The sequence below is a fragment of the Brienomyrus brachyistius genome, chromosome 10 (genome assembly GCF_023856365.1).
Source record: "Brienomyrus brachyistius isolate T26 chromosome 10, BBRACH_0.4, whole genome shotgun sequence".
In the NCBI taxonomy this organism is placed as follows: domain Eukaryota; kingdom Metazoa; phylum Chordata; class Actinopteri; order Osteoglossiformes; family Mormyridae; genus Brienomyrus; species Brienomyrus brachyistius.
Window position 1 is genome coordinate 11,743,107 of NC_064542.1, and position 11,473 is coordinate 11,754,579.

An 11,473-nucleotide genomic window follows, 5' to 3' on the forward strand; every position below is an offset into this window, starting at 1 on the left:
GAAACCACAGAAATGAGTGGATGTGAGTGTCCTTGATGGTCTGTGGTCATAACCGCTGATCTTTGTTCCGCCCACAGGCTCTATGCACTGCAGTGACTGAGCATAACCTGCTCAAGACTGTCACGTATATTTTCAGTGAGGCTGTCGCTAACACTAATGGCCTGTCACCGGACCATCGTTTGCAAGCTGCCTCAGGTAAGGGCCCTCAACTTCTGGACCATGACACTCCACGCACTACATGGAGTAGAGTTGCGTACTGCCTGTCGTGGCTGTGTAAGTCTTTATTTATGCACCTATTCATAGAGCTTGAATTTTCTTCTAAAATGTCTTCTTCAGAACCTCGGTTGTCCAAGTAGATATATGATGCTATAATACTGTGTTTCCCAAACCGATACTTGGGGACCCACAGTTGGTCCACATTTTTGCTCCCTGCCAGACTCCACATTTTTGCTCCCTCCCAACTCCCATTAGTATGAATTAGAAAGTAGACTGTCTGTGGGTCCTCGCGGAGTGGATTGGAGAGCACCGCTATAAAGTACAATAAGATGTGAAACAGCACCTTGTGAATATTGCTGGTAGCAGAGCAATGGGATTTATTTTTAGTGAAAACATATTGCTGTAGTTTGTAGCATCGTAAGAGACCAGAAGTGATACACATTTCCTGTTGTACCGTGAATTCTGTCTCTCTTGTCTCAGATTCCAGCCTGGTAGACTGGACACAAAGCGTTTATGATGAGATCATCCAGCCCGTCCTGTACTCTGGCTACATCTACAAGACAGGCTGCTTGAACAAAAGCACATTATCCCGCAAGACGAGAGAAGGTAGGCGAGGAGAGGCTGAGAAACCGCTTCCGGGCACATGTTTGTCTAGTGAATGTGACCGTCTCTCTGTGATTCGGACACAATAGGGCCTCACAGGAGCTTTTGCATGAACACAATTTAGAAAGACCAGCTGCATTATGGGAAATAAACCAGGAAACACCCCAAATACAGCTTTAGAATTGCTACCATTGCACGCCTTTGAAGATGTATGTCTCTTGTTCAGCATGTCAGTGGTCCTGCAGAGTAATGTCATTTTAGAGTGTTGGGGCTCTTCTGCTAAATGGGATCTTCACTCCCATGCCTCCAGTTTTTCTATTCCCGTCATGTCGTCCACAGACTTTCAGAAGTACTGGTGCTCAGTGGAGAAAGCCCTTCTCTTCTATGAGTCAGAGAGGTGCCACGAGCCCTCGGCCAAGATCGACATCAAGGACATCGTCTGCCTAGGCGTCAGCCGGCCAGACACGTCCAACAACACAGGCTTCATTGACAGGTGGGTCCTTCTGAAGTACTGCTTGATTGCTTGACCTCAACAGATTTTTTTCCAGTTTTATGGAATAAGATTCAGAATGAATTAAATTGGTGCTTTTGGGTCTTTTTTTTGTAGCATAAAAAAATATCAAATTTTCTGTGTGTACATACCTGTCTTGCATGTTGTTATACCAGGACACGCCCAGCAAGATAAATTCCTTGTGTGTTTAATATTCTTGGGCAATAAAGATCTGTCTGTCTTTGATTCTTTTTGTCACTGGCTGTAGGTTCCGCTATACATTTGAACTGTGTTTGTCCTCCGAGAAGCTCTACCAGTTTGGACTGGAGACCCCTGATTCTCTTCATAATTGGGCACGAGCCATTGGGAAGGTGACCGATTTTTAATTTTTAATTTTTTTTCTTTCTTTCAGAGTCACCTAAATTCAGTCACATAAGACGATTTCCACTAGCCACCTCGTCGTTCCTGTGCTCGGTTTCTTCGAGGTGGGAGCTAACGTTTTATCTACCTGCTCCTCAGGCTGCCACCCCCATCAGTTGTCACTGTTTGCTGGCACGTGAGTTCGAGAGGGTGGGCATCCTGCGCTACAAAGCCATGCTGGACCCCCAGCAGTGGAAGGAGGGCTACTTCATCCTGCAGAAGTCCAACCTCTTCATCTGTCCCAGCAGTGACGGCGCCGCTGAGGACATCATTAACCTGAAGCACCTCCAGGAACTCAGTGAGGGCCCTGCTCCCTTTGTCGCCACCTTGTGGAGAAGTGTCTGCGGGTTAAGGCTCCTCCTAAGTTCTGCTTTCGTCTTACAGGCGTGACATTTCAAAACGAAAATAATGAGAAGAAAGAAATTCTGGTGTTGGTTGAAAAAGGAAGGTCAGTTTTTAATTATGCGTGATTCAGATTTTTAATAATATTGCCTCAAGCAGAGCAATAGTCAGTCACACCTGCTGGTATGATGTTGTCAGTAGTTCTGTGCATGATTAATTGTAATGACACACGCAAAGCTTTAAAACCACATTAAATGCACACACACACACACACACACACACCTTTTTTAACACTTTGAGGCTTAAACACTGGCCTTATAACCTGGGTGTAATTTCCACCATCCCGCCCCATTCCATTGTAACATACCATTGTAAAGAGCATTGTTAGGGTCGGGTGAAGAGTATTAAGTGCACCTGGGCGACGCATGACATCATGTCATAAAGAAATACAGCTGGTTGGTGGCTCATAAAATACAGAAATGTTGCTACCTGTTGAATTGCAGTAATTTAAAAGACATTGATGAATGGGCTGGGGAGGGTTATGGGTGGTTGTTCTGCTTGGTGGTGCCCACCCCCCCTGCAGACGTGGTACCCCTGGGTTTATGCCCGTATGGTTAACCTGGGCCGGAGTGCTGGGTTTCCGCTGGCGCCCGCCTGGGTGACGTGTCCCTCTGTGTCTACAGGACCCTGCACCTGCAGGGTATGGGACGCACAGACTTCTCCCTGTGGTCCACAGACATCCAGACGGCCGCTGGGGGGAAGGGGAACACGCTGCGGGACCAGCAGCTCAGCCGGAATGACATCCCCATCATCGTGGACAGCTGTGTCGCATTCATCACTCAGTACGGTGAGCAGCCGGAACCTGTAGCCAGGCTCCCATCCCGCCTTCCTCAGATCTCACCCATTTCGTCCGTCCGCCTCACTCACAATGCAAGGGCGGATTTCCGAAACTCACTCACTCCATGATTCTGTTGTTTCTCAGATGAGAGCGACCAATGACCTAAAGTCAGGTTTCCTTGTCATATGTTAGTTTGGGAACCAAAACCTATTCAGTCCTCATGTAACCCAACATGGAACTTTCCTAAATTTTCCATAATGCACAATTTTTTTTTCAAAAACCTGTTTTGGAAATTTACTCTATATTTGTGACTCCATGTCTTCATTAGGGGTCCTCTGCTGTTTTCCCCGAGGGCCAAATTCTATAAGCGACACAAAACCAAGGTCCATAGCTACCCTTAACATTTTTTTCGGGGTAGAAATTCACCTGGTCATCAATTCCATGGTTCAGATTACACTGCGTCTATATTATTCATTTAGCAGATACTTTTGCAGTTGAACATCACTTTGAATAAAAGTAAGATCAGACGGTCCTGGAGCAACTGGGCCCAGTGGCGAAAGCGCTCTGCCGGATTTGAACCAGGGACCTTCCAATCACAAGCAGAGAGTCCAAACTCCCCACAGCTACACGCCACCCCAGTAGACAATTTCTAATATTCCTCTGATTTACCTGTTCTAGTCTTATCACTGTTTGGCTATTCCAAGGTGAAAATATGCATGCATTATGCTTTTTAAATGTGTATTTTGGGCCTTGGCCCTGTGCTCCCCAGGACTGGGACATGAGGGGATATACAGGAAGAATGGAGCCAAGACCAGAATCAAGCTGCTCATGGAGGATTTCCGCAAGGACGCTCGCAACGTCAAGTTACGCATAGGGGACAACTTCATAGAAGATGTCACGGATGTACTGAAGAGGTTCTTCCGGGAACTGGACGACCCCATCTTTATGGCTGACCTGCACCCACTTTGGAAGGAGGCAGCAAGTGAGTGGCATGCCTTCAGCGCCCCCTAGTGAACAGTTCAAATCACAGAGGAATTTGGATGTGAACCATTATGAAAGGCGGGTTTGTAGTTTCACGTTAGGTTTATGCAATGATCTGAGCCACCTGAAACTCATACATAGTTCCTACAGTATACTGTTTACTCGTATATAAGTGATGGCTGTGGCTTCAGGGATCACGCTGAAGATACGCTTTTCCTTTATACATCCTTTGTAGAGATATCCAATAAGACGCAGCGGTTGGACAGGTACAAGGAAGTAATTCGCAGCCTGCCCCGGGTGAACAGGACCACACTGGCCGCGCTGATTGGTCATCTGTATCGGTCAGTCACCTTAACCTCACGTGGTATTGCAACTCCGGGTTCCATGTTTACAAATCATTGACCTTTGACCTGTGAGTTTCTCTCTCATTTGTCCAGGGTTCAGAAGTGCGCCGGTCTCAATCAGATGTGCACCAAGAACCTATCGCTGCTGTTTGCCCCCAGCCTCTTCCAGACTGACGGCAAGGGGGAGCACGAGGTGAAAATCGTGGAGGACCTCATCGACAACTACCTCTATGTTTTTGATGTGAGTATGGCCACAGACATGGGAGGGGCCTGTTGGTTCCTTTCCTCTACTGTCTTCTGCTGTTTTTCATTTTCTCCCTGTATTATGGACAGTTTTGCACTCATATATAGTAACAAACTCTTAAATGCGTTGGGGCAAGTGCGTTGTTACAGGTGCTATATGACAGCATGTTGAATTTAACTAAATATATCTCCATCGTCTCATAGGTTTGTTAATCGTTGCCAGGGTAATTTTAAACCTCGTTCGTCAGAGCAGAAAAAAATGTCAAAAGCACAGAGCATGGAACTTTAAGACCGAGCGCACGTGACCCTGTCATAAGCCCAGTCCCTGTCTGCTTATGAATGTAGATTGATGAAGAGCAACAGACCCAGATAGAATTAGAGATCAGCCTCATTACTACGTGGAAGGACACTCAGGTAATACCGTTCTCCCCAGTAATCCAGTTCTTTGCACTCATTATATTTTCATTACGCATTTGTCATAATTGTGTACTTGTATTTAATGGCTTATTGAAGCACCTTAATTTGTATTTGTGTTTAATTCATGTTTACCGGCGGCCAAAGGGACTTTCAGAGCAAGGATTTTATTACATCGTGTAACTGTTTACTGTGTACATGAAGAACTGCTGAGTCCTGGTCGTCTCATTTGTTGCTGATTTTGGGTTTTGCTCAGTGGCATAATCATGGCACGTGTCTGATATTAGAAGGGGTGTGAAATGAGTGTCAGTGGTCAGGCTCTGTTTTCCCTCTGACTCTGTGGACGTTCTAACCTTCTTTTTCCGGTTCTGCAGCTGTCCCAGGCTGGCGATTTAATCATTGAGGTTTACCTTGAAAAGAAGATACCTGACTGCTGTATCACTCTCAAAGTGAGTGGAATCCAGAGCACCGTCATCATCACTGAGATATTAGTAATGCCAATAATCTGAAAGCAGGCTATTTATTTCAACTAATTAAAGAACACTGCAGAAAAGCAATTGCATTCTGCATATCTCATATTCTGAGTTTTTACAAGATTGGCCAAACCTAATTATTAGGTAAAAGGTAACGCCAATAAATCAATAACACAATTTGGCAAACTGGACGACCCGTGGCCCGCTTATTTAGAATTATCTGTGAATAACTTTTCACACGCCGTGTTTCATTATCCTAAATGTCGTTCTTTTAGTGTTTTCCCCATTTGACTCAATTTAAATATTACTGTAGTTGAGAAAAGCTTGTTATCAAATTCAGTGTGAAAATTCTGCCCAAAAATTCTGAAAATTAGATAAGGAGAAACCATTTTTGGCAGGAAGAGGGGGAGCTGAAAAACAAAGATGATTCTTAAACCTTAATCACACTATTAATAATGTGCTGTGATTTAGTCTTTTTTCAAACCCCATAATATATTTAGGTGGATGTTAATGACGCTTGGCCTGTGTGGTATTTTTATCATCCAGCCACATGGTGGCACTCCGGTACCACAACACACGCTTCAGTGTCCTTTGTTTGCTCCACAGGTTTCCCCAACAATGTGTGCGGAAGAGCTGACCAATCAGGTGCTGTATCTGAGGAACGTGCCGGCTGGCGAGAAGGACGTGTGGCTGACATTTGAGGCGATAGAGGATGGAGAGCTCGGTGGGGACCCGCCTGTTCCATCAGCTTCCTCTTTCATTCTGTCCATTCATTTTTATTTTGGTTCATTATGGGACAGAACAAACAACAACAAAACAAACGAGTTTCGGTAAATAATTATACCAATGTTTCAGTTTTGATAGACCCAGGAATTGCAATTCCAAAACTGAAAGCTAAAAGAATTAATGCGACCTTAAAAACAGGCAGCATGTATTGTTTTTGTTTGTTTTGTTTTCTATTTGTAGTGTAATATCTCCTGCGCTAACAGTGCAAACGTAGTGAGTTAAAATCCCAGGGAGCACAAATTGGAACCCTTACCTCAACTGTAGGTCACTTTGGATAAAAGCATCAGATAAATGAATAAATGTAGTATAAACGTATATTAGCAATCATGTTAAAATACATTCATACTGCATATGTATTGGCTTTCATTAAAGTTTGGTCATGCTTCTCTTAAATGAAAAATCCTACACAAATAGTAGCAATACGTATAAATACGTGCTTCAGCTTTGACGAAGGAAATCTGGGTTGTACGAGCTGGTCTTTTCCTGGAACGAGCTGTCCTGCCTCTTCCCAGAGCGCCCCCTACACCCGAAGGAGAAGGTTCTAGAGCAGGCCCTTCAGTGGTGCAAGATGGCCAATCCCAGCTCTGCCCACTTGCTGGTTAAGAAGGTGCCTAGAGGAGAGGCCATTAATATCTTTACAGGTAAGTCCACTTGCAGTGTTCAACTCTGGAGATTGTCTTAGATCTCGGCCTATTTCTGTGGCTTCTGTGAGTTGTGTCAGGTTCAGGAAGTGACATTTCTGTCCCGCCTGCAGCCTACAAGAGCGAGATCGCGAAGAGCGGGGTCCTCAAGTGTCGGGAGGAGCCGCCCAAACTCCTGCAGGGCAATAAGTTCCAGGAGCGCACCTTTCAGATCCAAGATCACAAGCTGCTGTTGCTGAAGGACAAGAAGGTACAGGCCCCATGTGCTGGCGCGACCAATCAGAGACCTCCCACGGCACCACCAGCCAATAAGAAGACCATCATAAATATGATCTGTTCTTATAGTAACATTGCATGATTGTGCATTTATGCCAAACAATTAGTCGGGTTATTTCCGCCATTTTGAGTTTTTGGTCGTGTGTTTTTCTTTCTTATTTAAGAGTAACAAGCCAGAGAAGGAGTGGTTGTTAAAAACGCTGAAGATTTACATCGGGATTCGAAAGAAGCTGAAAGCACCTACAAAGTAAATATTGCACTTTTATATTTAAAATAAATTAAAAATTCTTGTTAATTTTAACAGAATTAATAAGGTTTTTTTTTTTTGTTTGCATTTTTACTTTAGATTGATATATACTAATGGCGTATATATTCATGTGCAAATACCCTATAGACAGCTGCATTTCTTTCCAGGTGGGGATTTACTGTGTTATTGGACAAACAGCAACTGTAAGTATTGTGAAAAATGTGCTTTCCTGATATAATTGTACAAATAATTAAATTTCCCTTCTAGTCTTAAAAACAAAAGGCTTACGAAGAAGGATGGACTCTGTCCCTTAAAGAATGTTCAGTTTAACATTTGATACTGGCAGTTTCCCTCCTGAGGTTTGAACTTATAACCCTGGGGTCACGAGTTCAGTCTGCTGACCCACTTCACCACCTGTTCGGTAGCTGGTGAACAGAGAGTTGTCGTTCTCTGAGAATGAAGCTCTGTCGAGCGGTGGGTGGAGCACGCTTTGCCTCGGGGCGCTGAGCGTGCTGGGAATACTGTCCAGGATGGTTGATGGGCTCCTGGTACTTCAGGAGAGGAAACACTTTCACGTTATGTTTCCCGAACCATTTTGTGTTCAGCTACTTATGCTGTACCAGCGAGGCGGAGCTGTGGGACTGGATGTTAAACTTTCTTAAAGCGCAGGTAAACCTCCTTGTTGCGTTTCCCAATCCGCCATCAGCCTCCAGGTCTACACGGCCCTTATTTAACGTGTCGGTGTCTCCTGCAGCATGATGACCTCCAGGCCCCAGTGCTTAGACGCCACTCCACCTCCGACATCTCCAAGCAGAAGTTCGGGACCATGCCCCTGGTGCCCATCCGAGGAGATGAAAGCAACTCCACCATGCTGTCAGCCAATCAGACTCTGGTAATGTCCTCCAGGTCCCTATCAGAGCAGAGCTCTAAAAAGCCTCCAGTCATTGGTTCTGAGTGCTTTTTGGGCTCCGGCTTTCTGCTTTTCCATTGGCGGTTCCCTTGGTGCCCGGGCATTACGTTTAGGCTGCTTTCGTAGCTCATCTGGTGCCCGTCTGTCCCTGTGTCTTTGCAGCGAAAGCTACATGCAAGGAGGACACTATCCATGTTCTTCGTAAGTACGCCTTCTGCTGTTTTCAGCATGACCCTCTGGGCAGTTGTCTCTGCATGCCATTAATATGCCAAGTCTTGTATCCCATCAGTATGTTCATTACTGATCCAGCTGGCGGCATGTAAGGGGTAGATCCACAGGGCTGGGATACCCCCAGCCCCTAGGGGGTGTCGTGCTGAAATTAGCATGAATATGCATGAAATTCTAGACATTTTCTTCTGCCGAAGAACAGAGATATGACCCTAATCTCTGAGGAGTTTGTACTAAGCCTGCTGTTCTTTGCATGCATTGTACTACAGTTTAACTTGCATTTTATTAATTTGCTTTTACTTTTTTTTTGTATAACTTCATATATAATGTCATCCTCCTCATAACATCTCACCGATTTAGCATTGTCTCCCATTGGGCTTCCTGCCATGACAACAGCAGTTGCTTGACTGCATGGACTCCAGGAAGTAGTGGACGGTAGACAGTGGACCTGTATTGTTCTGCCATCGCCTTGAGGGATAGATGGAGGTTTAAGGAAGGTCTTATAGATCCTGGATGAAGCCATCCCTGCCCCCCCATGTATTTCCTGCCTGATTGTCTGCATTTTATTTCCTTTTGTCTGCAGCCCGCTGCAGGTTGTGAAGCTAAAACAATGGTCTCGTGCTTCAGAGGGTAGTTAGGGCTGAATGCTTGTGTCATAAAGACATCATCTTTCTTCCTCCTCCGAACTGCAGTATTTCCCAGCAAATGCAGGATTGTGTTCCATCACAGTCGTGTTTTGATTTACCTTCTGCAGTGAATTTAGGTGCTGAATCCTACAGGCATCTACTTGACAGGGTGATGCCACAATTTCACTACTAATTCCCGCCATTAACGTGCACGTGTGCAGTTCTGTGAACATTCCTGCATGCGCAGAAACTTGGAGAAGAGCTTCAGCTCTCAGTTCATGACACTGACCCCGTTCCCCCCCCCCCCCCTCCACGTTCAGCCTATGAAGATGCAGCAGGATTCATTCGAGGAGAGAGCAGAGAGTCCGGAGCCATTGTATGAGGAAGTGGGTGATTTCAGTCTGCCGGCGCTCGGATCGCCAGAGGCTGCCAGCTCCAAGACTCAGGAAGCGCCGGACAGGCCGAGCAGCCTGGTGGCCAGGAAGACGGCGTCCCTGGACCGTATGATCGGGCCCAACCCCGTGCGTCTGCTGCCCCCCGCCTCCTCGCTGGACACCCTGTACCGGGACGAGCCCCGGCCTCTGGACGCCGGCCTGGCACTGCAAGCCACACCCAGGAGGAAGCCTCCACAGCCCAGTGACAGATCCCAGGTAATGCTGCTGCAGGAGCTCAGCACGGTCTTCAGCAGGAAGATCGAGGGCGAGGCTGCGGACGGAGGCGAGGACGGGGATTTGGAGGGACTTTGAATGAGCGAATGGCACAGATACCCCAAGAGTTTGCCAGACAGCCTTGGCTGCCATAGTGTCTTTAACAACACTGGATCTAGTGGCACTAAAGCATGTATAACCTTCTCTCTCAACTAAACTTCATGGATGCGGCCATAGTGGCACCATGTGTGTTAGTGACAGAACAACTTTCACCACATTCGCTTATTTCATGTCCTTTTAGGACCATGAATTAATTTTTTTTTTTCTTTTCTTTTTTTAGTCACTCACCCCCTGCCAGCATGTGAACCAGTTTCACACCTTTTTGCATATTGAAATATACTTTACGGCCTGTGTATTTATTTATTTATTTTATAGAATAACGGTATTTTTTAGAATAACTTTTTTTTTTTTGGTAGTTTGAAATACACTGTGACGCGAATATCAGCTAGATGGGAGTGTAGAAAGACACACTGTATATTAGCTTAAAATTGTGAACACTACAAGCATTCCGAATTACACAAAGCAGACGCCTTTGGGAGTGATGACGATGTTAGTATTTGCAGCATGCAAAAATTTTACGAAGATTGCATCACTTTCAAATTACGCCTGTTGCATTTGAACACCTGTGTAAGGTTCATTCGTGTATTTGTACAGGAGGGGGCAGAGTTGAGCCGGGGTTTTATATTAAAACAGAGTACAAGGTTAAACAATTGCCTTGGAACCAGACATTACTGGGTGACACTTGTAACCAATATAAGACAAAAATTTAACTGCCTAAATTTATTTTGCCGCTAACTCCTATCGATAAATAAATAAATATATATATATATATAAAATTCATATTCATGGGGGGTGATTGCTATCAGTTTAACAAATAAAAATCTTCAGGAATAAAATTAAGAATGTTTTGCAAAAGTGATTTAATGGCACGTATGGAAGTTAAATGTCCTATAAGCTCATTTTCTGTGATGTATATAGCGTTGACTGTTCCCTCCCTAGGGAAGGAGCATATTTAGACTTTACAAATGTAGTACACAATCTTAAACATGCTTAATAACTATTTGTGCCTTTTAACGAACGTCAAAATACGGAGACCAGCCAAGAGTCGCGCACAGTGTATCTGAACTGACGGAGAAGATCAAATGTTACCTGCAAAAAAAAGCTAGAAATATGTAATGATTGAATGTTGATTCTTTCACTCCGTTGTATCGTTGTTTTCTATATACTGATAGTGTTTTGCTATTAACTCGTTTTAGCTGTCGTTCGGCTGCATTCCCAACGGGACACTGCCTTACATGTTCTGCTTAACTGTAAATACTGTATAGTTTTACAATACTTTTGGGATTTACCTAGCTCTTGTTTTGTCATATAATGTGTAGCTCAAATGAAGGAGTTTTTACATGTTGTATTATATTAAATGGTTTCTTTTCTAAGTGTGTGTGTTTAAGTAAAGAGACTACAAACCTTTCGTCGCCTGTTGAAAATCGCATTGTTGCTGTGCTCGATGTATTGTAGAAAGCAATATTCTGAAACATTTCTTTTAAACACTAATAGTTCAATTTAATTTCCGAATTAAGCAGGTTGGTTCGGAGGAAAATAGCGACTTGGGTTGCGTAGATAATTAATTATACACAGTGATTAATGGGAACTGGGACCGGCCGTTGTTTGCCAAAAATCCGTCAATCTTC

At 44.5% G+C, this 11,473-nt stretch overlaps 1 protein-coding gene across 4 annotated transcripts in view; it reads left to right on the forward strand.

Annotated features, from left to right (window-relative positions):
• Positions 1–11,253, forward strand: part of arap3 (ArfGAP with RhoGAP domain, ankyrin repeat and PH domain 3) — a 33,132-nt gene extending 21,879 nt beyond the window's left edge. For 3 of the 4 annotated variants that reach the window (XM_049028689.1, XM_049028693.1, XM_049028691.1), the window contains exons 14-34: positions 78–195; positions 697–822; positions 1,159–1,312; positions 1,578–1,680; positions 1,829–2,027; positions 2,114–2,177; positions 2,755–2,918; positions 3,679–3,891; positions 4,126–4,231; positions 4,328–4,475; positions 4,823–4,891; positions 5,266–5,340; positions 5,971–6,088; positions 6,663–6,791; positions 6,905–7,041; positions 7,232–7,314; positions 7,482–7,517; positions 7,920–7,983; positions 8,069–8,206; positions 8,387–8,425; positions 9,399–11,253. In XM_049028689.1, the coding sequence (XP_048884646.1) occupies positions 78–195; positions 697–822; positions 1,159–1,312; positions 1,578–1,680; positions 1,829–2,027; positions 2,114–2,177; positions 2,755–2,918; positions 3,679–3,891; positions 4,126–4,231; positions 4,328–4,475; positions 4,823–4,891; positions 5,266–5,340; positions 5,971–6,088; positions 6,663–6,791; positions 6,905–7,041; positions 7,232–7,314; positions 7,482–7,517; positions 7,920–7,983; positions 8,069–8,206; positions 8,387–8,425; positions 9,399–9,824 (2,709 nt within the window). In that variant the 3' untranslated portion in view covers positions 9,825–11,253. The remainder of the gene's footprint in view (positions 1–77; positions 196–696; positions 823–1,158; positions 1,313–1,577; positions 1,681–1,828; positions 2,028–2,113; positions 2,178–2,754; positions 2,919–3,678; positions 3,892–4,125; positions 4,232–4,327; positions 4,476–4,822; positions 4,892–5,265; positions 5,341–5,970; positions 6,089–6,662; positions 6,792–6,904; positions 7,042–7,231; positions 7,315–7,481; positions 7,518–7,919; positions 7,984–8,068; positions 8,207–8,386; positions 8,426–9,398) is intronic. The other variant, XM_049028692.1, reaches the window with a different exon arrangement.
• The last annotated feature ends 220 nt before the right edge of the window (positions 11,254–11,473 follow it).